General features: G+C 48.1%; 2 protein-coding genes and 2 long non-coding RNA genes across 5 annotated transcripts; 3 read left to right on the top strand and 1 right to left on the bottom strand.

Annotated features, from left to right (window-relative positions):
* Positions 1–90: 90 nt before the first annotated feature.
* CNOT6L (CCR4-NOT transcription complex subunit 6 like) lies at positions 91–19,641 on the bottom strand. The gene is made up of 12 exons (XM_027889153.1): positions 19,619–19,641; positions 6,873–6,994; positions 6,473–6,659; positions 5,890–5,975; positions 5,648–5,737; positions 4,819–4,887; positions 4,351–4,508; positions 3,638–3,792; positions 3,214–3,365; positions 2,284–2,508; positions 1,619–1,821; positions 91–1,377 (listed from the first exon to the last, which is right to left on the bottom strand). The coding sequence occupies exons 2-12, from the start codon at positions 6,982–6,984 to the stop codon at positions 1,165–1,167; spliced, it is 1,650 nt and encodes a 549-aa protein (XP_027744954.1). The 5' UTR covers positions 6,985–6,994; positions 19,619–19,641; the 3' UTR covers positions 91–1,164.
* On the top strand, positions 14,967–16,850 carry LOC114060023. 2 transcript variants are annotated; one of them, XR_003571801.1, is made up of 3 exons: positions 14,967–15,117; positions 15,854–15,906; positions 16,611–16,850. It is a non-coding gene; the product is annotated as an uncharacterized LOC114060023 (long non-coding RNA). The 2 variants fall into 2 exon arrangements; XR_003571802.1 differs by lacking the exon at positions 14,967–15,117 and adding an exon at positions 16,162–16,231 and having other exon boundaries at positions 15,897–15,906.
* Positions 19,642–19,853: 212 nt separating the features above from the next.
* Positions 19,854–21,109, top strand: LOC114060033. The gene is made up of 2 exons (XR_003571807.1): positions 19,854–20,217; positions 20,496–21,109. It is a non-coding gene; the product is annotated as an uncharacterized LOC114060033 (long non-coding RNA).
* A 622-nt stretch (positions 21,110–21,731) lies between these two features.
* On the top strand, positions 21,732–26,311 carry MRPL1 (mitochondrial ribosomal protein L1). Its single transcript, XM_027889170.1, has 9 exons — positions 21,732–21,780; positions 21,932–22,037; positions 22,781–23,021; positions 23,234–23,317; positions 23,564–23,635; positions 23,836–23,947; positions 24,463–24,563; positions 25,361–25,442; positions 26,034–26,311. The coding sequence occupies exons 1-9, from the start codon at positions 21,747–21,749 to the stop codon at positions 26,207–26,209; spliced, it is 1,008 nt and encodes a 335-aa protein (XP_027744971.1). The 5' UTR covers positions 21,732–21,746; the 3' UTR covers positions 26,210–26,311.
* The last annotated feature ends 1,189 nt before the right edge of the window (positions 26,312–27,500 follow it).

Genomic DNA, 27,500 nt, shown 5'->3' with positions numbered 1-27,500 from the left:
TACTATTTAAAACTAATTTCACAATTTAAATTGGACTTTTTTTTTTCTTTTTTTTAAAGTATACGAATAAGACATAAATATAGGCTTATCAATCTGCTTAAAAATTTCATTCACATCATGGAAAATGTTTTTCATTTATTAAAAATATCACATTTGGAGACTAGAAACAGTAAAGTGCATGAAAAGTTTCAAATAGAAATTCAAGAAAATCTTATAGCAGCAAAAAAGCAGAATAAAGAAAAACTTAAAAACACAGACACGACCTTTTCCTATCACTGTGCCTTTTTTTTTTTTTTTAACATTAAGCAGCCAAACAGGTTTGTGTTTTGTTTTGTTTTGTTTTTTTTTTCAGAAAATTGCATCAATGTTTAATGCCTCTTCAGGCACAAGGTTTTGAACTGGCCACCCAGAGCATTAATAAGGAAGGAAAAAAGGATTTCCAACGCATCCAAAGAGCATTAACAGTTGGGAAGGAACCAGCAGCTTTTTAATTCGACCCTGACCAACAACAGCTCCCAAATAAATTGGCATCAGGAGGATTTAGAGCTCGAATTTGATCATAGGTATTTGGCTATCTTTGGTTTTCTGATAGTAGTGAGATGAGGGGCAGGGCCACTCTGCCAATCATTTATAGTTAGGTATTAAGTGCTTCACTAATGTGCAAATTTTACGTTGGACGCAGAGTTCAGTCTCCGTTTTGGGTTTTCAAACAAACAGTATTTCTAATATTCTTCCTATAAAACAAGCATCTCTAGTTTTGCTTTCCTTTCTCTTAAAAGGCTGGCTCATTTTGCCATGTTCTGGGAAAAAACATTACCTTGAAATATGTTAAATGCCAAGTTTTTAATCTCACTTGTCCGTTTAGAAGTGCAGCTTCCTACTGAAAAGGAAAAGCCAGTTTTAAACAAAATAAAAAAACCCCAAACAACCCAAACCAAAAATTAAATTAAAAACCTGGAAAGGGGAGTAATACTTTGGTTCCAGCCCTAGTGCCAAATGATACCAATATGCACCAAAATGTGCAAAATCTCATATCAAACACATAAGGAAAAGGAGCTCGAAGAAGCAGCTTAAGGTTGGCCATACTTCACTCCTATATGCTTGGATTTACAAGTGTACAGGTCCGTGGGAACAGGTCCGTGCCCTTCCAGGGGCAGGGCTGCACTACCTCCGGCTCGGGAGGTGCACCCCGTTGACGAGAGGCAGGAGCGGAGGGTGGAGTTCCAGCTGGGTCAGCAGGGAGAAGTGGTCGGAGGGGATGTGGGGGTGCGGGCACCCAGTGATGTTGTTGTCCACCAGCCACTGGGGGTCCAAAGGCCCCAGCACTCCGAGCACGTTCATGTGGGTGTTGGAGTAGAAAATGTAGTCAATCACACCCTGCGGAGAGAGGGGAGACGCCGGCGTGACAACAGGGACTGGCCAGAGGCACCGCGCCGGGACTGGGGTAAGACACCCGCTCCCATTAACCCGCAGCCAGCCTGGGAGCTCAGAAATTCCAGCAAACCACAAAAGCTGCGAGCGGCAGGAACAGCAGGAGTAGGAAGCGGCAATGAAGCACTTAGAGGGGCAGAGGGAAGCACACCCAAGGGCCAGGGAACTAAGACAAATGGCTGCTTACTTTGAAATCAAAAGTGTAATTGGTGTAAGGCATCAAGTTGTTCTCGTAGGCGCTCTTGAGCTGGAAGCCGTGTGTGATCCTGCCCTCGGAGGCTCCGTTCTTCCCGTTCCCGCTGAAGTTCATGAGACACTCGTTGTAACGCAGCTCCTTGAAGTCCTTGTGGTTGTCAGCCACTATGCCGTTGCTTAAGTATTCCACTACACCTGTTGGCAAGGGGGATTTAGGGAGACAGGACTCAGGGAATGTTGGCCTCAGAGTTAAAACCCGAACCACCACTAAGACGTGCCAGGAGATTGGAAAAGATGTTAATTAGCAAAGCAAAGCCGTCTCCCTAGGAAGTTTTCATCAGGAACTCGCATGTTTCCTCCTTCTTACTGCTGCTCCAGACACGGGTATTTATGTAATGATTTAGTTAAGACTTATTTGTGCTTTCCTCCACTTTTGTAGGTACCACCAGCTTTCCTGGAGCGCAGAGCCAACTATGGAAAGCAGGTGACTCAACCAGAGGACTCAGTCTCTCCATTTGGATTTCCAAAGACAGCTGTTCCTATGGGACCTTTCATCCATCCCTACCCAGGGAAGTGCAAACCGCCCCGTCACCCTGAGAGGAAAACGAGGATTCAAACGTTCTAAAAAGGCAAGCTAAAACTGAAGCCGAGCGTTACCTGAATCAGGGAGGGAGTTGAGATCCGCACACAGCACCAGAGGAATGGAATTCAGATCTGCTGTCGGGCTACTGGGCCTGCTGGAGGCTTTCTCCAGGATGTTTTTCAGTTCTGAGACAAACATCATGGTCTGGATGAGTTTCACATCTGAGTATTCGGGGTCCCAGTGCATGTGGGCATTGGCCACGATGAGCAGCTGCTTGTCCACGTGAAGAGATTTCAAACCTGGATAAACAGGTACAATTCTGGCAGTGAAAGGTTGTTCCCACCTGTTAATCCTCGGGGTGTAGCTGCTCGGGGCTCAGCGTCAGACACACCGTCAGATGGATGTGTTTTCATTGCTCAAACCTGCTGAAATGCCTGCACAGTGTACCTGGGTGTGAGACACTGTCGCTGCTTTCACTGTTTACCTGAGCTGCAAGGGGGGGCACAAAGTCCCAGGCAGCTCCTCCCAGGCCTGGAATTTAGCTGCTCTCCTCCTTTGAAGCCATCAAACCCCAGCCACGCAGACAGAGCAGGGTGGCAATTTTATCTACGCTGGAATTGTCTGCTGCATCTTGATCAAACTTAATGAAAATGTGACAGTCAGTCAATCAAGAGGCAGGAAAAGATACCTGATAATCTCCTTCTTCCACATCAGTACGTTAGCACTGACATCTAAAAACTGGGGGAGGGTGGAAGGAGTCAATCAAGGGGAGAAAAAAAGAGGGTTGAAAACAGAAGTTGAACATTGTTGTCAACCACTGGTAAGAGCAAATGTGTGTAAACACAGTGGCCTTGGGAAAGCTGAGTTGTTCAAGCAGAATTTAATGAAGTAAGGGGGGGATAAAAGCTTGGGAATAGTATTCTAGGTGATGGATTTACTAGAAATAACTCCTGCCTTTCCGAGGAACTGAATTAACCTCCGGGAACACCCGTGGTCATACTCACTTGCCCCAAACAATTCCTTGTGCACCTCCAACACCACGGCGACTCCGATGTTGTCCTTGGTCATCACTCTGTTCAGCATGGCTTCCGAACCTTCTGAGTTGGCCATGGCCACCTGGTTGAACTCCACCGTGTGCTTCTGCACCAGCGTGAACCTGAGCCAACACAGAGAACCACCTGTCAGCAGGGGTGACCCACAGCCCCCCTAGTGCCACCGTCTGAAAACCACCACTTGTCTGTTTACACAGCCCTTCCTCCGTTCCAAACCACTCGAGCTATTCCTACACGTGATCTGAAAGGTGCATTTTTGCTTCTGGAAATAGTGAAAACTCCCAAAGGGAGCTCAGGCTTTGGGAGACTTCATCCTAATGGCTGAGAACTGTTCTGAGGTTTGAACTGTTTTTAAAAAGCTGCTCCTGCCCCTTACTTTTCAGTTTTGAAGAATATGGCGCAGCCATCCACATGCTTTTTCTCCTGCTCAGACATGATTTTGGCACGTGACTTCGGAGAGAAGAATCCATCGTATCCCCGTTCCTTCAAGGCTGGCAGAAAAAGGGTGAAGTATTGCTCCGTTTCCACTTCCTGGAATTGAACACAAACACCTCAGGCTGAGAAGTGGAGGGAACCCTTCCCCGTGCCCGCCTCGGCTTGCAGTCAGGAGCTCCCACCGGGGCGAAGAGCTGCTGTTTGCATGAGCCATGTCACTCCCTGCACTAACGGCCTGCTGGGAGCTTATCTGCATCCCTGGACACCCTGGCATCCCTCCCAGAGGTAAAGTGACAGGTGTATTTGGAATAGCAGGAGATTACACCTGGTATTTTTGACACTGGAATGCAGGTACTGTCCTGGGTTAACGCTTGGGAGAGGCTGACAGATATCTGGGAGGGGCTGACATTTCCCCTGGGAGCCCTTTGGCACAACAGTCTCTCACCTCTGGAACGAGGCCTTCTCTCTGTGGTAACATTTTGGGCTCCCAGGGGATTTCAGAGGTTGATCCCACAAGCACAGAGCTCGTACTGGGAAGCCCTGGAATTTGGTATCCAGCAAGTGACTATGGTGTTCTCAAGGGAACATTTCATTCTAAAGGTGGAGGTTCATGTTTTCTGCTGCTGATGGAAAATGCAGTTATTTTCCAGTTACCTGAAGACTAATGATATCTGCATCACAGTTGACGATTTCTTCCATGATTCCCTTTTTCCTGTACTCCCAGTTGAGTGCCCAGGATGGGCAGTAGCCATAGAGCTGCCTGGTGGCGTATTTATCACACAACACATTGTAACACATAACTGTAAATGAAGCTGGAGGGAAAGGAAGAAAGAAAGGGAAAGGTCATGAACCTCTGAAATTTGCAAATTATGAACTCTTTTGTTTGGGCAAGAGTGGCTGGAGGAGTTATGGCAAAGCCTAACGCAGAAAAGAAATACCAGCATCCCACTCAAATGACAAAAATTGTATTTGCAGCACACAGCCATATGTTAATTGTTCCAATGAATGTTCCCATAAATGAACACAAACTGCTGTTTTTGCTCTGATCCAGGAAAATGAAGCCCAAGACAAGTTTTTCAGCGTGGTGGTGTGTGAACACAGGGATAAGAACCACAGAGTTACCTGAGGGCAGAATTTGGTCTCGTTCTTTTAAAGTAATCCATGGCCTTGGAGGCAGCTGCTCTGGATGAACTACAAAAAAAATTAAACCAGTGATTAACTCAGGGTTCCTGTTTGTAAGTTGTAATTTCTAAGTCAATGTGATGACTGAACAATAATGTGCTTTGTACCCCCGACTCCCTGAGTCTTTTTATGCTCCAGGGGAGGCAAAAATAATTTAAACGACTCTAGTAAGAGCAAAATTGTCAGTTGTAAGATTCATGACTGTTTTTGCCTCTTGTTTTCAGATTTAAAAGCACCACCGAAATACTCCTGCACCTTGAATGATCTGCTGAAGAAGGAGGGGTAAATCCTGGTGTGCTTCAGACATCCCTTCTCCAGGAACCTTGCCCTGTATCCATCATTCCTGCATTCGGGGGCCATCAAGTGGCAAAGCAGAAGGCTCAGATGCAGAACCAGGAAGCAGGATTTAACTCAGGTACTCGATGTTCTTAATGGCTTTGGTTCTAAATTTGGCACTGTGCGTGCGTTCGGATGACCGTGTTCAGTGGGAACTACCAAAACGGCTTCAGCAAAGAAAACTTTGCACTTGGTCGGTAACTGGAGGGTTTCCAACAGAAACCAGTGGGAACAGCTGGCTGTAACATGGGAGAAGCTTTGACAATCCATGCCAGCCTCTTGCAGGGCACGTAAGGGTGTGTTTGTGGGTACGGCTGGAGCCACCTGACAAAAACGCTAGAGCAGGTAGGAAATACTGCAGTGGATCAGAATCTCACTGCAGCAGCAAATGACTCTTAAACCCCCTTTGTCCACCAGGTCTGTAGGGCTGTACCTGCTAGATTGTCGAGCATGTAGTTCAGTAGCTTTCGGGTTCCGTCTGGGTCCTGGTAGAGGCTGAGAATATCTTGGGATAAAGGATTGCCTGCCAACAGCAGAAAACAGCAGTGGGGTGATGAGCTTCATATCTCACACAAACTGTCAAAAAACCCTGAGGTGACGGACAGAGCTTTTGAGCCCAGACCCCTCAGGAATTCCTGAGTACTCGTAGGATTATGGAACTGGAAAGGAGCTCACCTTTCAAACCCAGGGTTTGTAGCTGGAAGAGCCGTCCAAGTTCATAAGGCAAAACCCGTAACAGATTGTTATTTAAAAGCAATTCCCTGCAGCAAATGCAAAAACACTTTGTGTGAGTATCACTGCAGAAGAAAACTCCTGATGTACTGCACGCTGCTCATCTTCAAAGAGGACGCTTTTCACCCTGAATTTATTATGGAAAGATATGCCAGTCTTCCTGTGTCAAAGCACAAGGGAAATACATTCATCAGGAGAAAAAAAAAAAACAAAGCCCCCAAAACCTCCAAAAGAAAAAATGAAGCCAGGGAGAATTTAAACAGCAGGCAATGATCACCAAGCCTCAAAGAATGTTTCAGAGCAGAAGACTTACAGTGATACAGAAGACTTACAGCTTACAGTGATGTATCAGTGATCAGAAAAGAAGGGCAGTGAACCCAAAAGTAATTATTAGAACTGAAGCTCTGCACCAATCTGGAATTTTCCAGGATTATGTGGAATACAAGAACAGAAAGCAAACTGAAATTCTTGCTCCCAATCCCACGATACAAAATTTTGAGATGACAACCAGAAACACTCCCCTCACCTGAGAGATACCATGTTTCCTAGTTCTGCTGGTAAACTTCTGAGTTTGTTGGATGACAGATCCAAGTAAACCAGGTTGTGGAGCTTGGCAATATCAGGTGGAATGCGAGTAAGATTGTTGTCATTGAGGTGCAGAGCCGTCAGGTGCGTCAGCGACCAGAGCGACGAACTTAAGCTCCGCACTCTGCCTGAAAGAGAAAAGCAAGGAACCACCCCTTCACTCTGGAACCATCGGATACAAACCGCAGGGGATGGCAGAATGATGAGATTTCCAGTGTGGAAGTCCGGTACCCCTCCTCCTCCCCCAGAAAAAAACACGTTCACAACAGGATCCCCTGTCTGGAAGCGTCTGGCGTGATCTGGGGCAGCGACAGCCGGCATTCAAACCCAAACCAACTCACCTGAGATCTCCAACTCAGCCCAGTGTGACTTCTTCCCGTTGGCTACCTCTTCTGCTGACATGATGGTGTAAATTCTGCGAGGATCCGGAGGATCATATTTTTCCTTTGGCATCCCTGTTAGTCTGAAAGACCACCACAACCATTATGGTATGCTGCTTGACAGCCCTCCTTCATCGCCCCTCCCCAGGGACACGCCGCAGTAACACGTCCTGGAGTTCGTGTCTTGTGTTCATTAGCTCTGGTTTCCCATTAACTGTCCAGCTTTTCTCTTTTGTGCTTCTTCATGTTTTGGATCAGCCAAGACCTTTTCATTCCTAATGGCCCAGGGGCTTGGGTAAAGCTCTCATTAGCTCTGGCACACGGGGCTCCAGCCCAGTGCAAAACATGAATTTCAGATGCACCTGCGTCCTGAGGGCACACCAAATTCATCCCATCTCATTGTCCTGACTCCAGTCAGAAGGGAGCTCTCATGTCCCACTCAAAAATATCAGGAGAACTTTGCTCCCCTACCTCCCCAGACTGCTGTGCTGAGCAGGACTGTGTGTGTTTGGTTATAAAACACAAGGTTAGGTGAGTTTGCTGTTCCCTGGTCTTTTCCTCCCCAGACACACGAAATCCACGAGCCTTGATTTTATACAAAGCCAAAGTAGCTGCTCCACAGGATGCAGATTTCCCCCGTACCTTTCCTACAACTGGCTGCAATAGCTGCGAAGCTCTTAAAACAGCTACATCTGAGGAAACAAGCTGAGGTTTTTTTCAGCAAGTCCAACTCCAGAGACATCCCACAGACCCGTTATGAGGGTAAAGCAGTGAAGTTTTTCCAGCTGATGCAGACAGCCAAAGCTGCGCTCCAGCATCGCACGGCAGCAGGAGCTGGCAGGGCTGTCCCCTCAGAAGGGTCTCAGTTACAGGTCTGCTGCTTCCTTTCCGAATGCCCAAGGAAATTCCAGGGGCAAATGTGAGCCCCACGTCTAATTATAGCCCCCTGCTATTTCCAGGTGAAGTCACACGGCAAGGAGAGCCACGGGATAAGAGGATTCTGTGCTCACACTGCCCGGAGCGGGGCCGTGAACGAACGGGTTACTTAAGGACAAGGGATTAGACCTGAAATCCTTCGCTCCCGTCCCAGAACCCCAAACTCGGGAATGGCCTTTCCCAACGCAAACAGATTTGGGAGTGCCAAATCTCTGGTGCTTGGGTTTTGCTGGATTTATCTTCGCTGTTCAACAAGTGCACGTGCAGAAGTGGGGAGCACTTGAACTGATTCCTAAGGGGAAACACAAAAGCTCTGAGGGGGAAAACGGAGCAGAAAGCCAGCAAAGGGTTTATGGCAGAAGGGAGCTTTAAGGATCTCTAAGTCTTAATCATCAAACATCTGAACTGAGCCAGGTGGGTCTTTGTTTTGCTGTTTAATCTGTCATATCTCAAAACAATCTGTATTTTACCACATCTGGACCCAGGACATGGCAAACTCTACTGTCCAGCTCCCAGGATCTGGGTGAGTGCTGCGTGACAGAAGCCCTTAAAACCACGGCGGTGAGACCATCTGAGTCACCCCACGCTCACCCACGGCAGCCCAGAGGTGACCACTGCCCAGGTGACACCATCCGACAGCTCCGGGATTGCAGTTTCCTCCTCGGCACGGCACCCAATTAAATTATGTTGAAATAGCACTCATTAAGACAAGTGCTCTGCCAATTCAGTGTGATTTGTGGCTGTCAGAGGCCTTCCAAAGAAATGAGCCCTGAGCTGTCAGGCATTTTTCAGCTGTTACTCACTTTAATACAGCTTTGAAATCACAGTGAGTCAAACGGGCAGCAGTGTCATTGCCACAGCTACAGAAAAGGGAAAACAAACCTAAATCAAATATACTTTTTTTTTTTTTTCCTTCTACATAACAGCAGCATTGAGCAAGACTTGAAAGCCACCACGTGTATTTCTTTTTTAGGCAAAAAACGAATTTTGCCTCGTTCCCATCTCCCACCCTGCTCGTCCTGGAACTAGAACCATATCCAGAAATCCCAACCTGCTTTTGCTCAGTCTTCAGGGAGCTACCCTGAGTTCCCTGAATCAGCTAATCCCAAAATCAGATGTGCATCAGTGCAAATTTTTGTTGGCTTTTCTTCTAAAGGCTCGCCTTGGAAAACTTCAGGCTACTAAAACCTGCTCTCTGCTGCAGATCTGACTCTGTAAACTTAAGAGTGTGACCCTGATTTTGGGTAAATCAAACACAAAATCTCTTCCTGATTTTGCGTAAATTAAAGAAGACCTGAAGATGACAGCATCAGTGCACTAGTAAGAACAGTATTTAAGCTCTGGAGGCTCCTAACGTAAGTCTTTGGGTCCAAGTCCATCCCCAAAAACCTGGAGCTCACTGGCAGAGCAGGATTGCTAAGTAAGTGTGGTCCCAGGTGAGTTTAAGCAGCCCTGGCTTAGGTGTGTATCAGAAGGGCCAAGGGCAGGTCCTGGGTTGGCCAGCAGTAGGTCCAGGCCTGCCTTTTTTTTTTTTCTTTTTTTTTTTTTTTTTTTTTTTTTTTTTTTTTTTTTTTTTTTTTTTTTTTTTTTTTTTTTTTTTTTAACTTCTGTTTTTTTATTCTGTTTCATTGCCTGTTTTTTTGTGTATGGCACACGCTGACTATCATTTCAAGCCTGGAAAAAAAGGAATAATGGAACAGTACTGAAGGTGTGGAGTGTCAAAGAAGAAAGGCTGAGCTATGAGGCTGCACCACAGGCTTTTAATCTGAAGGTATGTTTTTTTTGGGCAACAAACAAGAGGAGCTTCTGGGTTTCAGACAAGCAGTCCCTTCCCCAGGGAGGGTAGAGGACGCATTTCTTAAATTACAGTGACTACAGCATGTTTTGTTTAAGCTCTTTCATACCTCAATGCATAAATGAATTGCCTGTCTCTAACGAGGAAGCAAATGGAAAAGAGCTGTGGCTGCATCTCCCTGCAGCCCTGCGCTCATGGATGTCTGGAACAACTCCAAACCCTCCCTCCAGCAGAGTGACATTCTTTGTCATCCTTTTTTTTTTTTCCCCCCCCCAGCCTCTGTATATGGATGAGTCAAAGTGCTGAAGCATTTTGAAAACTATGCAGCAGACAGCCCTGAATCACTCCTCCTTCCTCTGCACTGGCCAGCCCCCTCCACACGGTGATGGCTCCCAGGACCCAGCAATGCTGACGGGCCGGAGGGGGTGTGTGTGTATGTGTGTACGCACCGGCACGTGTTGCTTAACGCCGGGAAGGCGGACCAGGAGCCAGGAAACGTTTTTATCTGTTGATCTGTGATCTAAATATCTATTTATGTATTTGGTAAGCAGGCCCGTATTCTGCTTTGAGGAGTGTGTGGCAAAAGAACTCCCATTCCGGCCTCCCTAAGGAGATGAGAAGCACAGCCAATACCCACTAACACAAAAACTGCCTAAAGATTTTTTAAAGGGGGGGGGAAGGAAAATAAGGTGTTTTTTTAAGGGTATGTTAGGGGGGGGGTTAAAAAACCCTGCTAATAGTGGGATATGTGGAGATGTGTTAGCTTAGGGTAAACTACTTTCTATATCCATATGTATGGTATCTAGTATGCATATACCAGCAGGAAAATATTGGGAGGAGTGGGCAATTTTGATAGCCTTTTGCTTGGATCTGAGCTTTCTTCACGGCTCTTCCCTGCAGGAATGTGTCCAGCCACCTCTGTGTCTGCTGCCTCTACCCGAAGTCCAACGAGCATCCAGAGTCTGCCATCCCAGGTACTGGTCTCTTTTCAGTTTCTAATTCCAAGTAACCTATTTGGGAGCAAATATTAGCAGGGAAACAAATACAAATGTCTCCTCGTGGACTTTTAATTAAAAAAACCCAAACCCAATTTTTGAGGAGATTTCAAATAATCCCAGAGGAAAGTATAATGGAAGTACATAAACAGAGGCTCCTTGGCCATGAGTAAGTATCCTACCAACAGGAAGAGAGTTACACATCTCTGCAACCCTTAGGTTCAGCCTTTAAATCCCTTAACTTGAAACTTTTGGGGATCCCTGTACTGGTGCTGAGAGGATGGAGAGCTGTTCCTCCCAGGTGTAACTGGGGGTGGGAATAGGGACGGGTAAGAGGTAACCATGAACCTGCAGCCAGCAGTAAACTCAGCAGTGGTGGGATCTCAGGGGGGCTTCCTGTTATCACTTCAACAAAGACCAAGGCATAGAAGCAAACCCTGGAGAAAACCAGCAAAAGCCAAGGGGAGGAGTGGGAAGGGAAGGAACGAGCTGTATTTGATTAATTCTAGAGCCAACTGGCACACACTTGATGGAAATGTTAATTGTCCTACTGACATACACCCACTAGTTATTCCCCCCTTCCTTCATCTCCTCTAAATGAAGCACAGAGTCTTTTCCTAAATCACAGGTAACATTAGAATATCCAGGTTTCCACCCTTCCTCTTCCTCCGTGTCACACCCTCACTTACAAGAGCAGCTTAACTATTTACTGCATGGCAACACTACAAGGCATTACGTAGGTATTTTTTTATCTCTGTACTTAGTTAACATTCAGTTTTCACTCCAAACGAACAGTTTCTGCTCTGCTGGAAGTAGCCAGTTAGTTACCCCTCCTTGTGTGCATGACAGCTCCTGAATATCTGCACCAAGTCACGGCAGAGGGACACCTGCCTTTGTCTACAGGTGACTTTTATAGCTTTATGCTTTCAGAGGATCTCCTTGGGCTTGTTTACATGCAAACACAGGGCAGGTCACTCCCAAAAAGTAAGGCTCTGCTTAGCAGAAATGCTGACAAGGGGCTATTATAGCGCAAGAAGAGTTTCAGCAGCCAGCCTGTAAATAAATCTAATCAGAAGCCCCCAAAGGGCTGGTTTGAATGGTGTACTTATTTATTTACACGAGTGTCTTGCAGTGTTTCAGAGAAATGACCCACTTGCAACGCTGCTCCAGCCCCTGGAGAGTGTTGGGCTTCTAATGAGATCCAGGCCAGAGTAGCTTAAAGGATTAGGAACTGAAGTCACTGGCAGTGTGGGGAAGGAAGCAGCCAGCGCCGGATCAAGACAACACGCTGTTCTGGGCTGTGGGCACGGGGCAGAGCTTAAAGCAGGTTTTCCTAGGACTGGTTTGACAGCCACAGGACTGGGGAGACAGAAAACTCCCAGCAGCCAGAACGGAGTAAGCTGCAAGTGTTGAGGTGTGTGAAAGTCCCTCGGAGACGTGAGGGGAAGAGCTGCTTCACTGACAAGCCTGATCGACAGCCATTCAGTCACTGTTTAGGAATGACAAAGACCCTGCTCAGGTTGCTGCCAGCCAACACCTTGTCTCATTCAGCTCCTCGGGATCAATAACTGGACAGGAGTCAGCTATCGACCTGTTTTTTGAGGAAAACTCCACCAGAATCGTGAATCAGTAAATGGGGAGCGGCCCTCTCCATGAACCTTTCTTTAAAATACAGCTGGAATCATCAATAACCTTTCATCCCTCAAAGAAAAGTTTGTGCTGGGAGAAAAGAAATGAGATTATTTCCACGGCCACGATGTTATCTTCCCCTTTCAGTGGGAGGCTGCCAGCACTTTCACAAAATAAGCAAAGCCCAGCAACACTTCAGCTACTCTCCCTCCACGATCGAGAGATAAGGCCCGGCTTATCACCCACAATCTGTTCTTCACAGCAATAATTAACAGCCTGCCACCATAAAAACTCACTGCAGACAGCTTTAAAGTTACAAGGCCTGCCCTGCTCAGCTACAGGTAGGTTTGGATGAGTAAAGATTTTAAAAGAAAGGAGGAGAAAGGAAATAAAAAAACACCCAAAGGAAAAAGTACACACCAATAGTGGAAACTGTTTTGCAATCGCTGGCACAATAAATGAGCCCAGTTTAAAAAGGCCACAGGATGCTGCCCCAGCGCTCAAAGTAGCTGGGCTTGTATGCTCAGGATAAGAGACAAGAGATCTGTTTAAAACAAAGCAGTTTATAGGCATAAACCCTGTTCTGCATAGGGTATATTTAAATGTACTTTGCTTTTTAAATCCAGGAAGTTAAAAAAGCTTGTCTGATAGCCTGAGCAAAGCATATTATTTGGATATCGAAAGACAGTTCAGCTGCTTCTGTATCTGATTATCCCAGTCTCTCCCATGAGCATTTACACCATACTTAAACTTCCAAATAGAATCACAGACTGGTTTGGCCTCCAGGCCCTGTCCAACCTGGCCTCAGACACTTCCAGGGACGGGGCAGCCACAGCTTCTCAGGGCAGCCTGTGCCAGAAGAGATGCTGAACCTGTGTGGGTTCCTCTGTTCAGCCACCCAAAGGCATTTCACCTAAAGCCAGGGAATAACTTTGGCAAGTTTTGATGCACGTGACAAGTTAATTACAGAGTTCTCTGAAAGGAAGTTAAAGGAGGGAAACACAGTCCAACCCACCCTGCTTTACAGAAGTGGAGCGTAAAGCAAGAGCACAGACCCAGCAGTACGTGCAAGAGGCAGGTATGGATTCAGGAATGCTGAAGCCTTGTTGACAGGCTGAAGGTTTTAAACCACATAATTTTCCAAGTAGAAAATGCTTGTGAGTTTGACTCATCTCCCCACGCGCACTTCCAGGGTTGTTTTGTCCAGGCCTGCCATGAAATAAATGGCCAGTGATTTAAAACTGAACTATTCCACCTTTACCTGCACAGGCAGCACCTGGAAGTGGGCAGAAAAAAAACCTTGCAGTTCAGCACAGGACTAGTCTCAAACCTCCCTGTCTCAAAATACTTAATAGATGTGCTTCTCTCACCCCCTCAAAATATTGCTAATTTCTAGGGTGAACTCCACTCCTTCACCATCTTTTGCTCCAGACCAAGGAGGAGAAGAAGGACGCTCGCTGCACAGGTACAAACACGTGCCTGGAGACGGAACTGCTCCCAGGGGTAAAATGCAATTTGGCTGGAGGAAGAGCTGCAAGCCGAGGGCCAGCTGACAATGGGAACCCGGCTCTTCCTGGCACCTGGGACTGTATTCTGGTATGTGAGAAGTCATCTGGCCCCGCTTTCCTTTTGCTTTCTTAACTTTCCAAAACAAAAAGGGATTCAGAGGAAAGGCGTTCACAAGTGGAAATTTCGGCGGGGCGGGGAATTCATCCTGTGCTGGCTCCTTCCAGGGCCAGCTGCAAATCAGCGGGGCAGAAGAGAGAGAAATGGAGTTTTAAGGTACAGAGGAAGCAGGAGTGAGTTTGCTGGAGCTACTCTCAGCACTGCCCCAATAGCCCTTTTCCTGCCCGGTGCTGCAAGTTCCACAAGGCCAAGAAAATGTGGAAAGGAGTGGGTTTTTTTTACCTGGAGAGGGCAGGGGCTGAGCAGTGCATTCCGATACGTGCTGCGACACGGAGAGAGCGAACCAGCCCTTTGGAAAGGCCAGGAAAGGCTGGCAGTTCCACAGGGTTGGCAGCGGTTCCTGTCTGTGCTGATCCCCAAGGATGACTGGGTGACACCTTCACGTTTCCCTCTGAAGAGTTTAAATTCTGCTCCAGCTCCCAGCCAGGAGCAGGGAGAAGAGCAAAGGATATTCTCCACGTGGAGAAAAGAAGAGCTAAACGCCTGCAGAAGCAAGTCTTCAGCACTCTCTCCAGACTGTTCCTAAAGCCAAGCCAGAGCCTTTTGAGAGGGCCTTTAGATTGATTTCTTAGGAAGGGGAAGGAAAAAAAAAAAAAAAAAAAAAGAAAGCAAAACTAATTTGTGATTAGAAGGCACAAAGATGTTCACTCAGATGGAAGCTTTCCTGAAAAGCGAGGGGGGAAACTACCCGAGCAATTCATTCAGCTGCCCTAGAGGGTAAACAGCGAACTTGAGCACCATCCACAAATCCCGAGTATTATTATTAACAGCTTGACCAAAAGCTTATGGTTTTTGTAGTTCTCTTTGTACTTGTGAAATCTGATGGACTGAAAAAAAACCCCACGTTTGACACCAAAGCAAAGAGGGGGGTCCCTCTGCAGCAACACAAGGCTAAACGTTCCTCCCTCTCCTGCACTTTGCGGAGCTGCCTCAGCCCAGGAATATTTTTTTGCTTTTCAAAAAAAGCATTTCAGATGTTTAATTGGGTCTTTACTTCCAGGCAGCTGGAAGCAGCAGTCTGGGGAGCCGCTGACTTGCCGTAGCAATTGTGGAAGGATTGGGGGATAAAGGACGCTTAATCGGGAGCTTTGGTTCGCGTTCCCATTCCCAACCCAGCCTCCGGGGACCACAGGTGTGTAACTTGGGAAGGGGAAAGGCTCCTCAGGTACATCAGAAATGCCATTAATCACTTACATCAGGAAATGCCAAAGCAGGGGTGAACACACACACACACACACACACACACACACACACACACACACACACACAGAGCCTTATCTGCTCCCTGTTGACAGGTGCAGGTTACAAGCTGAAGTTAAATTACTCGTGTGCAAGACACCCAACAGCTCAGGGGGGCTCTGTCCTGTTCCTTGCTGCAGCTTCCCAAATCCCTCTGTTCACTCACTGCACCTGACTTGTGGCTACAACTGCTCGGAGCTGATTTTTCTTGGCCTTGGGGCATTTTTCTGAGGGCTGGTCTCATGCCTCCCCTTGAAAGGGATAAAATGTGTTTCTTGTAGAACACCATACAGCGTATTTCTGCCTATCTTTAATCCCATTTTCAATGACCACCTGTCAAACTGCTTTCTGTGGCGGTGTCTGAGCAGTCCTAAAGTTGCTTTTTGGGAGCTGCCCAAGAAACTGCAAAGGTTTTACTTCTAAACAGGGCTCCGGAGAGATGTTTTGCCACTGCTCTCTGTTATTCAGAGTAAGTTCAGTTTGGGCAGAGTTTTTTTCTGGTGGGGATGGATTTTTTTCCTTGTGCTTGACTCTCCTCACACAAGCCTTTAATGACACAGAAGGAGAGAAGCAGAATTCCAGAAATACTGTCACTACCTAAAGATCTTGATAAAGAAACATCCTAAAATAGTCTTTTTTTTTCCTCTTTTTTATTATTACAGGTGAGATGGAGAAGCTGCACAGCCAAATCACTGAAACCCAAAGAATTAATCAGGTGAAGTTACACTGTGAGCAGCACCCAAGCCTTGATTACAGCCTGTCATCGAGGCAACCGCAGAATTTGGACCAAAAAAAAAAAAAAATATTACAAGAGGCTTAGCATTTAATGCTCTAAAGTAGTAAATCCACAGCAAATCCTCCTGAATCTAAATATGCCTAAGACATATTTTAAGTTATTTTTTAAAGTTTTCTCAAGTGCCGTCTTACGCTCCCAAAGTCACCTCCGCTGTTGCTTTTGCTTTCTCAGGAGTATGCAAATCAGGTTACATCCCATGCCTCGAGTGCCCTTTTGGCATCCCAAAAGCTCTTTCCAATAAACAGTAAGCAAGCTGTTTATTTGGATTTATCTCCCTTTTTAAACTCATGTAACCTGAAAGTGTCTTCTGATAGTTTGTTAGAATTTTTGGGGGGCAGTTCAAAAAAAGTTTGCTTAGAAATGATGCATGTCACAGACACATAATTTTACCCCTTAAAACCAGAATGACCTCGGGCAGGTTTTAGTAACAAAAAAAAAAAAAAAAAGAAGTACACCTCCCCACTTGTGCACACTGACTCTGAACAAAAAAGTCAGCAGCTGCTGGGATCTACCTAAATGTAAGTTTTAATTCTTGGTGGTTTAGATTTAAATTAAATAGAGACCTACCAAGTGTGGAAATTAATTAATTTTTCTCCACTGGTGCCTTTTCACTTTCCTACCAGAGTCCACATGCACCTTGGGATCACCTTCTGGCTTATTTCTCCAAAGACTGGTGTGAAAGCTAAACTTGGTGAAAAGCCTGCCTGGGTTTTTGGCAGAATCCAAGGGTGTTAATGGAAAACAACCCCAGTCCACATGGAAAAGAAAGTAATCCCAGTCTTAACGTGAAGCTGGAAGTTTTACCAACACCTCTGGACCAAAAGAGAACAAGCAGCCATAACATCACTTACTTCCACAAGAGAACTCCCACCGCAAACTGACGGAGCTCCTACAGATTCTGGACAGGAAGAGGAGAGCCACACACAGCAAGTACACCCGGAGCAGCCGTCCCTTCCCTTCCCTTCCCTTCTGAGCCAGGCAAAGAAATACCTGAGCACGCTACATCCCTGGAAACATGGGGCTCTACTGGCAGACAGGGAAAAACAGCCTTTAAAAGACGAAAACAAGCTCTATCAGTAAAAGTGCACTTCTGCAGATAAACTGCTCCTGCGGCTGGGACTTCTGCTGGCACAGCTCTGTCGGTCACGGGTCACACTCCGGCACCGCGCGCGCAGACAGAGCTGTGCCAGCAGAAGTTTGCCATACAAACCTGGGGGGGAAACTCGGGAGCCGCTAAAATGGATCTGCAAAGTCCTGTGTTTTTCCAACAGTCCGATGATGATGGGGAGCCTGTCTTACCCCCGGCACATGAATCTCTTGCTTCCAAGCACAGAAGAAAACTGGACTTCACGCAGGAACACGGCAATACCTGTGAGCCATTTACACTGCACTTTATCCCTCAATTAAATACACAAACTAAGGGAGGAAGAGCCCCTGTAGGAAGGGAAGATAAAAGGGAATAAATTAAATTGTGCTGTACTTCAGCACTCGGAGCAGCCCGCCCTCACTTCTCATGGTAAGAAGGGAACAAAACTGAAAGTGTTTAACGGGATTTGTTTAGCAGAGAGCACAGCACTGCAGAATTCCCACCGCTCCGTGAAACCCAACAGCTGAACTGTAACAGGACTTTTGGCGTCTTCAAAAATCCCTGGAGGAGATTTAACGCCCGAGTTGGTGCTCAAGCAGAAGTTCTGTTTGGGTGAGTCCACAGGATACTGCGGATCATTATTCCAGAGCACGGAGCAGCGAGATGTCAGAAATGCACGCTGCCCATCTGCTCCAGAGAGAAATTATAAAATCAAGCTCCAAATAACCTCCCATCACCCTGTGGGAGGGGAAGGAAAGCCACGGAGAAGGGCTACGTCCAGGAAGTTGGGTCAGGCTGCGGCACTCGCACGCGGCGCAAAGCAAACCTCAACCGTCCAGCCAGCCTGGATCTTGTGTGAGGCACCGCCAGCGTGTGGGAGAGGGATGTTTGGCAGCACAAATTTCCCCATTTTCCATGGGGAGAACACAGAAGTAAAGTCACTGGCAGTCCCGCGTTTGTAGAGGCCGTGCTCCACCTTCCTCAGAGCTTTCTGGCCCTCCAAACCGGGACACAGCTTCTAGGAATTCCTTGGGTTGTGGCACGCTGTTGTTAGAAATAATGTACTTTTTTTTTTCTTTTTAAAGATAAACACACAAACATCACCTTCATCATCGGTCATGCCTGCACACCGTGAGTGACTTCAGGGTGGGGTGTTCTTACCCCCCAGGTTATTTTTGGGTGGTGGGGAAGTGTCACAGAGAGGGGAGGGCACAGGTATGAATTTAACTGTAGGAAATTCCCCGCTTAACCAAGGCCAGCTAGAATCTTTATCAGCAGGCCAGCTCCTGAGAAGCTGCACCTCCCCAAAACAAATACTCAGCCTATTCAAAGTTTCCAAAATGGCCCGATTAAAGCCACTGGTCTAAAGATTTCCAGGAGGTCAGACAAAAGCTGGTGTGTGGCTGGGAGCGACCGAGCCCTTGGCCATGTTTACCACCAGCACTTCAATTTAAAAACCAAGTCCCAAACTGGGACAAAAACTCGGAGTTTAGGTGCATTCTGCTATTTGCAAGCACCGTGGCCTGGGCTGGCAGCACAGGTTTTACTGCAGGTGACGTTGCTGTCATCCTCCTTCCACAGGACTGGACCACAGAGAAACCACTAGGAAAAGGCGGTGAGACCAGGGTCTCCCCAAAAACACCCTCACCACAAACACACCCTCACCCCAAAAACATCCTTTGCCAAAAGACATCTTCACCAACCTGCTGGAGGGTCACCCACGGTGCCAGGCGAAGGTGTTCCATTATGGGACGTGGGCTGGCACAGAGGTAATTAGGGCCAAGTGCTTGTCCCACAGCCGAGCTTCACCCCATGGCCGGGATTTGCCCCATGGCCAGGATTCATCCCACAGCTGAGGTCCATCCCATTACTGGGGTTCACCCTGCGTGGCCAGGATTCACTCCATGGCCAGGATTTGTCCCATGATCGAAGTTCACCCCACGGTCACGATTCAGGCCATGGCTGGGATTCACCTCACAACTGGAATTTACCCCACAGCCAGGATTTGCCCCACGACTGGGATTTACCCCACGGCTGGAATTTGTCCCACGGCCAAGACTCGCTCCACGGCTGGGATTCACCCTGTGGCTGGGATTAGTCCCACGACCGGGACTTATCCCATGGCCAGGATTTGCTCCATGGCCAGGATGTGCCCCATGGCCGAACTTCACCCCGTGGCCGGGATTTCCCCCTCGGGCGGGATTCGCCTCACGGCCGCGATTTACCCCACGTCCGGCATTCACCCCTCGGCCAGGGTTCACCCCATGGCCAGGATCTGCCCCGTGGCCGGGATCTGCCTCACGGCCGGGACCGGTCCGCTGGCCGAGCCTCACCCCGGGGCCAGGACTCGCCCCCCCGGCCGCGGCTCCCCACACGGCCGCCCCCCGCAGCCCCCCGGCATCCCCGCCGGCCGCCCGGGGCTCGGCTGCAGCGCCGACCGCGGCCTCCGGGGCCGCGCCGCGGGGCCGATCCCGCTCCCCCCTCACGCGGTGCCGCCGGCGGGGCCCGACATGGCGGCGGGGCCGTTCCCGCTCCCCCGCTCACCTGCATGCGGCGCGGCGGGGCGGCGGGGCCGGCGGGGCGGCGGGGCGGGCACCCACGACATGCGGGCGGCGGCCCGCGGGCGGCGGGGACGGAGCCGCGGGGCCCGGGCGGCGGCGGCGGCGGCGGCGGCGGTGGTGAGCAGGAGGAGGAGAAGGAGGAGCGGCGGCAGCCGGGGAGCAGAGGGCGGAGGAGACGGGGGCGGGCGCGGGGAGGCGGCGGGCGGTGCCGGGGACGCGGCGGGGGGGATGGCGGGCACTCGCGGGGCCGTGTCAGCGCGCACGGCCGGGCCCTGCCACTCGTCGGGAGATCGGGGAGGCCCCTTCCTCGGCTTCAGCCCTCGGCTTTACCCGCCCCCCCCCACCCGCTGCCACAGCTGTCACCGGGCTGCGGCGCCCAAGCGGGCGTGCCTTGGCTTCGCGGGCCGCTCGCCCCCGACGCTGCGAGAGGGAAGAGCCCACCTTTCCGAGGGGATTTGACATCTCCTCGTCGGTGCCAGACACCTTTGTTTCTCCGCAGGCGAAAAACGTGGTTTTGGCGCCCAAATTTCAGTGGCACGGCCCCTCGTGAGTCCTGAGGGCAACTGGAGCAGGGAAGAGCAGGTAAATGTCGTCCCGTCGGCTCCCGGCCATACCAGCAGCCCTTTAGGATAGACGTGAGGGAAACATGGATTGGAAAATAAAATAAAAGCAGCATCCCGACACGGGGAGGGATGTGGGTCTGTGTGTACCCAGGTGGGAAAGCAATGGTGGAAAAGAGAAGCATCAGGGATATGGAGGGAGGTGTCTGAGGGAGCAGCAGGTGGCTGGGGGGGGGGGGGGGCATAGAGGTGCCGAGAGATCAGGCCTGAGGACTTTTTATTGGAATTTTCTTTCTACAGCAGCTGCCTGGACTCGTGCCGGACTCAAAAAACTCGAGAATGCCTGGAGAGCGGGAAGTGCCTCTGTTGGTAGGAAACGGGCTTTGGAGCAAGTGCGTAATTGGGAATGGGTGCACGATAACCGTGAGCCCATGCTTCTCTCCCAAAATCCACGATCCACAGCAGAGACCTTGTGTCTAAGAAGCCAAAGGCTTGCAAGGGGATTCCAGAGTCACGGAGTTAAGACTGTGAAGGATTCAGGTCATTACCTGCACATTAAACAGTCTCCTGTTACATCTTCCACCACTGTGGGAGTCAAACATTAGGGAATCCTAATGCCCATCCGAAATAATTCCGTTCCCCACCGTGTGTTTTAAACTCACGCTGTCGCTCCTCACTGAGGCGGGTTCCTTTTCCTCCTGTCACCCTCAAAATTCCCCATCTCCATCCTTTTCCAGGACGCTGAGCATAGAGTTACATTGGAGAAACATGGATCAGTTTTGTTGACTCATTTCACACAGCCACACGTGTCTGCTTTAAAAATTCTTGGACACGGATTGATTAGGATCAGGATGGTTTTAGTCAAAAAAGCACATCAGGAATGTGGAAAAAAGGCCCCTCCTTTAAGCATTATAGTTTGTGGTATGTATCTGATCAGTTTAGGAGACAGTTAAACAAAGTCCTTGCAGGTGGATGCTGCTTCATGAGTGGAGCAGTGTGGATCAGGCAGCTCTTTTCCCAGTCCATTCGCAAGGGAACAGGAGCGATGGCAAGCAGAAAATACCATTCTGGAATTACACAGGGCTCTGAGCTCACACTATTAAGCGTTAACTAGATAATGCTCGCGTTAATTAGACAGTGTTCGCCCAAGCAGACGTGGTGGAACAGGTGTAAACGCGCCCATGTCACCGGCTCTGGCTGCCCTCAGGAGCCGCCGCCATGTTGGTTCGGGGGCGGGAAGAACAGTTTTGGTGGCAGCGCTATGATACAACCCCGGGGTTGCCCCAAGACCCCTTTCAGGCCGTTAAGAAGCGAACTGGAGGCTTTTAACCAGACCCCGGCAAAGGGTTACCCCTCCCTGGGCAGCGGGCTCACGCCGGGAGGGGGGAAAAGCTCACCCGCGGAACGTCAGGCCCGGGCCTCGGTGGGCGGGGGGACAGCGGTAAGGGGAACACCACCGGGCCTGCGGACCACCGGAACGTTTCTCCTCGGTCTCGGGGAGCCAGTTCCGGGGGGATCTCTTTGGGCGTTGCACCGCGGCGGCTCGGCAAGATGGCGGCGCCCAGCGCCCGCTGCCTGTGGAGAGGTGACGGGGTTGGGCTGAGGGAGCTGCGGGCGCCACCGTCTCTCCGCCTCTGCCCGCCGCCCTGGGGGCTGGGGAGCGCCTGCTCGGGCGGGGCTGGGGTAGCGAGAGGCCGTGGCGCCTATCTGAGGCGATGTTCGCTCTTCACCCGCAGCACTGGCCCCGCGGCACGGGTGGGCCCGCGCCGGGCTGGAGCAGCGCCTCGCCGCCCCCGCCGTGGTGAGCGGAGCGACCGCCCGGCCCTTCGCGGCGGCAGCCAAGTGAGTGCGGGTCCGGCATCCCGGGAGGCTCCTTCGGCCGCGGGGGTGGTGGTAGGGGGATGTGTGGGGCGTGTTTGGTGTCTGCAGTGCTGCTCCAACAGCCCAGTGGACTGGGTGGCGTCTCACACGCTCCCAGAGAACAACCTGGGCTCGCAGGGAGTGTTTGCTATTACCCTTGTCGTAAAGAGTGTCACGGTTATGGGGAAAGACTGAGCAGGTGTTTTTGAGATGTGGTTTTGGGGTTGTGGCAGGGTTTACAGCATGAAGGCTGCTGAACTCGTGGGCTCGGTTTCAAACACTTCCTCGTCTAAAGTTTGCTTTTTACTGTTTAATTTGTTGTTTCTTCAATAATACAGCATGACTGGGAGAACTTTTTTTTTTTTTTCCCTTTCTTTGAGACCCTCTGGAAATAGAGAGGAGAGTGAAAATTTGGGCCGGTGTTTAACTGCATGCAAAATGCTGCAGGGAAGGGAGGGCAAACCTTTTTTATAAGGTGTGGGACTGCTACAAGAAGAAGAGAAACCTTGCAGTTCTTCCTTCTCTGTTGGGTTTTCTCAGTTTAGGCCAGTGCAGGTGAAGGCCAGACCAGTGGGTGTGTTCCCCTTACCCGGGTTTTGCTTTGGTGCAGCGACGGGTCCTTAACAAATGACACACCATGGTCTTGATAAGCCAAACTCTTCAGCTGATGACCTAACCATGGGTTGTGGATTTATTTTTTGTTTTATGTTTTTTTTTTGTCTCAGACCGTCCAAAAAAGGTGCTCAGAGGACCAAGCAGGAGAAAGGCAAGGACAAACCCGCTCCCCGGAGGCGGCCGCTGATGACCAAGCCCGTGGACGACGTGTACCTGACGTGGCTCTACCGGCGCCCCTTCTATGACCTGGAGCAGGCCGTGGGCATGCTGAAGAAATTCCAACAGCTGGACTTCACTTACCCCGGGCAGTTTGTCTATATCAACGTGTTCCTGGATATGGCCCTGAAGAAGGTTAGGTCGGGAAGGGTGTAGGAATCCTGGCACTTCTTCTGAGGGTTTAAATCTGCTCCAGACTTGGAGCTTCCGAGGTTTTGCCAACACACCTCGGTGTGCTGTGCTCTGGGGTCACTGTTCCACTTTTTCACCTTGTTTGGATTTGTAACTCGCCCTTGAGTCGTGATTTCTCTTTAGTTTTCTTCCTGTCTCTTTGATTTGCTTCCTAGAAAAAGCTGGATCCTTTCTCGGGCGCCGTCGTCCTTCCCCATCGCTTTACAGATGAAGTGAATAAGGTCTTGGTTTTCACAGAGGTGGGTGAGCCTGGATTAACTGTATTTGCATGTGTTTTGTGTGTCCAGAAAACTCTTGCAGCTGTCCTTTGCCACTTAATCGTTCTAGCAGAGCAGACTTCCATATATCTGTATGAGGTGGGCCAAAAGACGCGATTTTTTGTCTTGGAGCAAAAGCTCAGTGCTAAGTTTTTACAAAACTGTAGCCTTTTTGGTACAGACTAATTGGTAGTACAGCTGTTTATAGCTCTTTTTTTCTCTCAACAGAATGAGCAAGAAGCTGAAATAGCTCGGGAGAATGGAGCTGATATCGCGGGGGGACTAGAATTAGTCAAATGGGTATTCATTTTTATTTTTATTTTATTGAGAATTATATATACAGCCTAACTTAAACAGTATTTGGGCCTGGGGAGGGGAAGAAACCTGATGTCCATAAACTCCAGCTTGCCAGTGTGAAGAGTGAGGGATAGGTTTGTGTGCTCAGACAGCTTTGTAGGTCCACTTGTGTGCTAAATATAAATAAATTGTTTCTGCTGCAGATCTTGGAGGATGAAATCCAAGCAGATTTCTACGTAGCTGTTCCTGCCATAATATCCAAGCTAATACCACTGAGGAACAAACTGAAACGGAAATTCCCAAGCACCAGAAGAAGTAAGAAGTGATTTTTTTTCTTGCAGCTCTCAATTGCTGGAGAGGATTTAACTCTGGAGGTGCCGCTGAAAGGGTTTTTTGGCAAGGATGTGTAATTACATTGAGCATTAGACTGTATTTGACTGCACCACTTGTTCTGTCTTAGGTAAAGGAAATTTTAGGAATCCAGATTTGTACTTTTCTCCTACAGCAGGCAAATCTGTGGTTAGAACCAAGAGAAATTTGCCTACTAGGTGCCCTTAATTAATCCTGGTGAATGAGGAAGGAGGAAAGATGGAAATTATTTCTCTGATACCTATGAGGACACCATTGTCTTGTTTGTGAAATTGCATTTTGGAGTGCAGTTCAACTGCCTTAATTAATCAGCACTTTAGTGATACCACACTAATCTGTGCTAATAAACATCACTCAGACAACTCTTTTTGCCTTTTTTTTTTCTTTTTTTTTTTTTTTTTTTTTTTTTTTTTTTTTTTTTTTTTTTTTTTTTTTTTTTTTTTTTTTTTTTTTTTTAATAGATTCCCTGGGCACGGATATCCCCAAAATGGTGCAGCTCTTCAGAGAATGTCACGAGTACGCCGTGCAAGACGAGTGTGTAATCAAGACAAGGATAGCCAGGGTAAGTTTATGGAGAGTTTTCTCTCCTCAGCAGAAACTCAAGTTAGTATTTAGAGAAGGGAAAAAAAAAAAGATGTCTTCAATCTGTTGCCCAAGATTTTTAGGCGTGTTTTTTAGCTGACCTGTGAAGGAAGTGGAACTCTTCGTTGTGCAGCATTTTCAGCTGGTTTTAACCCTTTTCTTTTTTTTTTTAAGTGAATAAACTATGTGTTTATGGTCAACAGGGACAGAAGGATCAAAAAGTCTTTGCTTTACTCAAATAATTAAAGACTTTTAATTTTGATAACTGTAGTTCTGGACTGAAGCAGAAAGAACTGCATTACACCTGAACTACAACATTAATTTCTGCTAACTTATTTATTTCTTTTCTGTGCTTCAAACTGTGTGTTTTTTCTTTTTTTTCTTCCGGTTTGTCTCTTTTCAATCCTGCCTGATACTAGGTTTTCCTCTAACTGATGGTGGCACAGGAAGGAAGGGTATAAAACACCTGATCCCAAGAGAATTGTTGCAGACTTTTAACAGGGAGATGGCTGACTGTGTGCACACCAGGATTTAGTGTGGAATGCTTGTTTGGAAGCTGGGATATTTATTTGGGTGTGGGAGCTGTTATGAAATACTTGAAACCCTCTGAGCGCTGCCTGTCAGCATTGTGGGGCTGTTGGTGAGGTTTTTAACTCCCTACCAGGGAATGTGGAGAAGGATAATCTACCCAAATGTAGGAGAAATAAATACCCAGATTTATTCACCTAGGCTGCAAGTATCACCACGTTTAACTAACTTGGCATTGTCCTTTTCCAGCTGGATATGCCTACGGAGCACATAATTGCCAATCTAAAGACGGTTATCCACGATATCTGCACCTTCAAGCCACCACCCCATGGTAAGGAGCTGTTGTTCTAACGTGGGAGTTCAAGTTATAACAAACAAAAGTAAGAGTCGAGTGGTTTTAACTGGTTGTCATTAAGGGGCCTTTCTCTTCTCATGATGTTTCTAAAATTTCTGGGGCATCTGCTTAGCTGGAGAGGAAGTGGTGATTCATGAGCATAATTTTAGGGAAGAATAGCCTTGTGTGAGCGAGGAAAACAGCTTTTTATACTAAAACTTGCCTCTTGTCTGCCAAAAGAATCATCTTGCATCTCACCCAGTGATGCTGTTAATAGTAACTGCTGTACAGAGACCAGACCATGCCTTGAGGAGTCCAAATAAAAAGCGTGAGGGGTTGGTTGACTTGAAATATGGAGTCTAGGTATGCTTTGCTATCAATCACTTAAAATTATTAGTTATTGATAACTTGATTAGTTCCTGTCGGGCTTTGCATAGGTAATAGCAGGTACCTGCCAGGGAGGATGGGAAACCGTGTGCTGAAGGGATGTGTCTTGCTCTGGGCACGGCGGGGATTAGTACTGAGGTGAGGCAGTCTGGAGCCCTGGGAAGGGCCAGAGTGACCTCATGGGGGGTGTTTGTTTGCCAGATCCCATTGTGCAGAGGTTGGTGATCAGATCTTCAACCAGTGAAGGTTTGCAAGTGAACCTCGATGGGATTCTGCCTCAAGTGGAGAAAGCAAAAGAAAAGGAAGAAGAAGAAGAAAGAAGCGCCGATGATGAGGATGAAGCAGAAAAGCCTGTCCAAGAACCCGTTAGTACCTGAGGTCTCTCCTTGTAGATCTGACGGTCAAGCTGGGGAAGCAGAGGGTGTCATTCAAATCATGCTCTGTGGAAACAAAAAAATAAATGGAACTCGTGAATGTCACTTACAAATTCTGTGTGACAATGTCACAAACAGGAGCCTGTTATCAGAACCAGGGATTTTTTTATTTCTAAGTTAAAATTGGATGTGTTCTGTGGGAGGAGTGGCCATGCATCTTCTCTCTCAGAGGATTCATCTCTGTGTGACTGAAACTGTGTCCCTCAGAGAGTCCAGTCAGTTCATGGTTTGCTTGCATCATCTCAGGCAGAACTGTGCCTATAATATTTTGGGATGAATGCTGCCTGAAGCTCCAAGTGTCCCTTCCTTGTGTATTTTCCATCATAGAGGTGGTTCTTGAAGGGCTTGTGAACAACCACGTGGGATAAGCGGATCAGCCGGTCTTGGGTGTGCTTGGAACGGGAACTGATTACATTCGGTCTGTGGAAATTGCTCTGATTTCTTATTGTTCTTGTTTTCCTCCAGCCCAGTTCTTAAATACGCACTGGCAACTGGGATGTCTTTCCCGCTTTTTTTGCCCGTTCTTTCCAGGAGGTGGCGTTCCTGCTCTTCCCTCCTGTATAAGTGTTGGAAAATTAATTTCTCCTTGGGTGGTTTTTTTTTTTTTTAATGTTAGTAAAACTGTACCCCCATATGTAATACGGTTCCCAAAAGGATTGCCTTTTTGCTATAGGGATATGTTGATCCAAATCTGGAAAGGTTTGTGGGTTGAAGTCATTCCTGTTGTTGGAGGCAGGGCTTGTTTTACCAAGAGGTTGCTCAGATATGTCTGCCTGGAAATTCTTGTAGTTCCCATCTGAAGCATTTGGCTGCTGTCAGTCAGGGAGCTTGGAATGTTCCTGTTAGGCCACAGTGATAGATTACGGATTATGTGGGGTGCTTTGCTCAGAATTTGATCCAAAAATTCTCTTTAGGGGTGTAGAGGGAGGTTTCACATCGACTCAGTAGACTTGCTAGTTTGTATGTGGAAAAAGCAATGCCGGTGCACTTGAGTACACATCTGAACACATTTTCCCTCCTCCTTCCTTGGTTCTGCACAAGTTTAAGTTGCAGGGTAAAGCTTTTTTAGCTTCCTAATACTGATGTCTAGGAATTTCTGGTCTGGAGCACCAGTTTGAGAAGATAGGTGAGGGTAAGTAATCAAGAAGAAACAGGTTGGTTTTTTTTTTTTTTTAACTGTTTCAGACTAGTGGGGTTTTTCCCCTCCACCCTGTGCCTTAAATAATCGATTGAA

Source organism: Empidonax traillii, unplaced genomic scaffold (genome assembly GCF_003031625.1).
Source record: "Empidonax traillii isolate 1590-97213 ecotype Southwest subspecies unplaced genomic scaffold, ASM303162v1 scaffold255:size705445, whole genome shotgun sequence".
Lineage (NCBI taxonomy): Eukaryota > Metazoa > Chordata > Aves > Passeriformes > Tyrannidae > Empidonax > Empidonax traillii.
Note: the sequence above shows the minus strand (reverse complement) of the source record. Positions and strands in the feature narration are given on the sequence as shown.

What these genes read in the sequence shown, in the direction of transcription:
- CNOT6L (XM_027889153.1), bottom strand. Translation starts at nt 6,984, where the DNA reads ATGCCAAAGGAAAAATATGATCCTCCGGATCCTCGCAGAATTTACACC. An exon ending in GGAAACATGGTATCTCTCAG is followed by an intron (nt 5,976 to 6,472) that starts GTGAGGGGAGTG and finishes CATTTGCTGCAG; the next exon opens with GGAATTGCTTTTAAATAACA. An exon ending in CATGCTCGACAATCTAGCAG is followed by an intron (nt 4,888 to 5,647) that starts GTACAGCCCTAC and finishes TTTTTTTTGTAG; the next exon opens with TTCATCCAGAGCAGCTGCCT.
- MRPL1 (XM_027889170.1), top strand. Translation starts at nt 21,747, where the DNA reads ATGGCGGCGCCCAGCGCCCGCTGCCTGTGGAGAG. An exon ending in AGGTCTTGGTTTTCACAGAG is followed by an intron (nt 23,318 to 23,563) that starts GTGGGTGAGCCT and finishes TTCTCTCAACAG; the next exon opens with AATGAGCAAGAAGCTGAAAT. An exon ending in CTTCAAGCCACCACCCCATG is followed by an intron (nt 25,443 to 26,033) that starts GTAAGGAGCTGT and finishes TTTGTTTGCCAG; the next exon opens with ATCCCATTGTGCAGAGGTTG.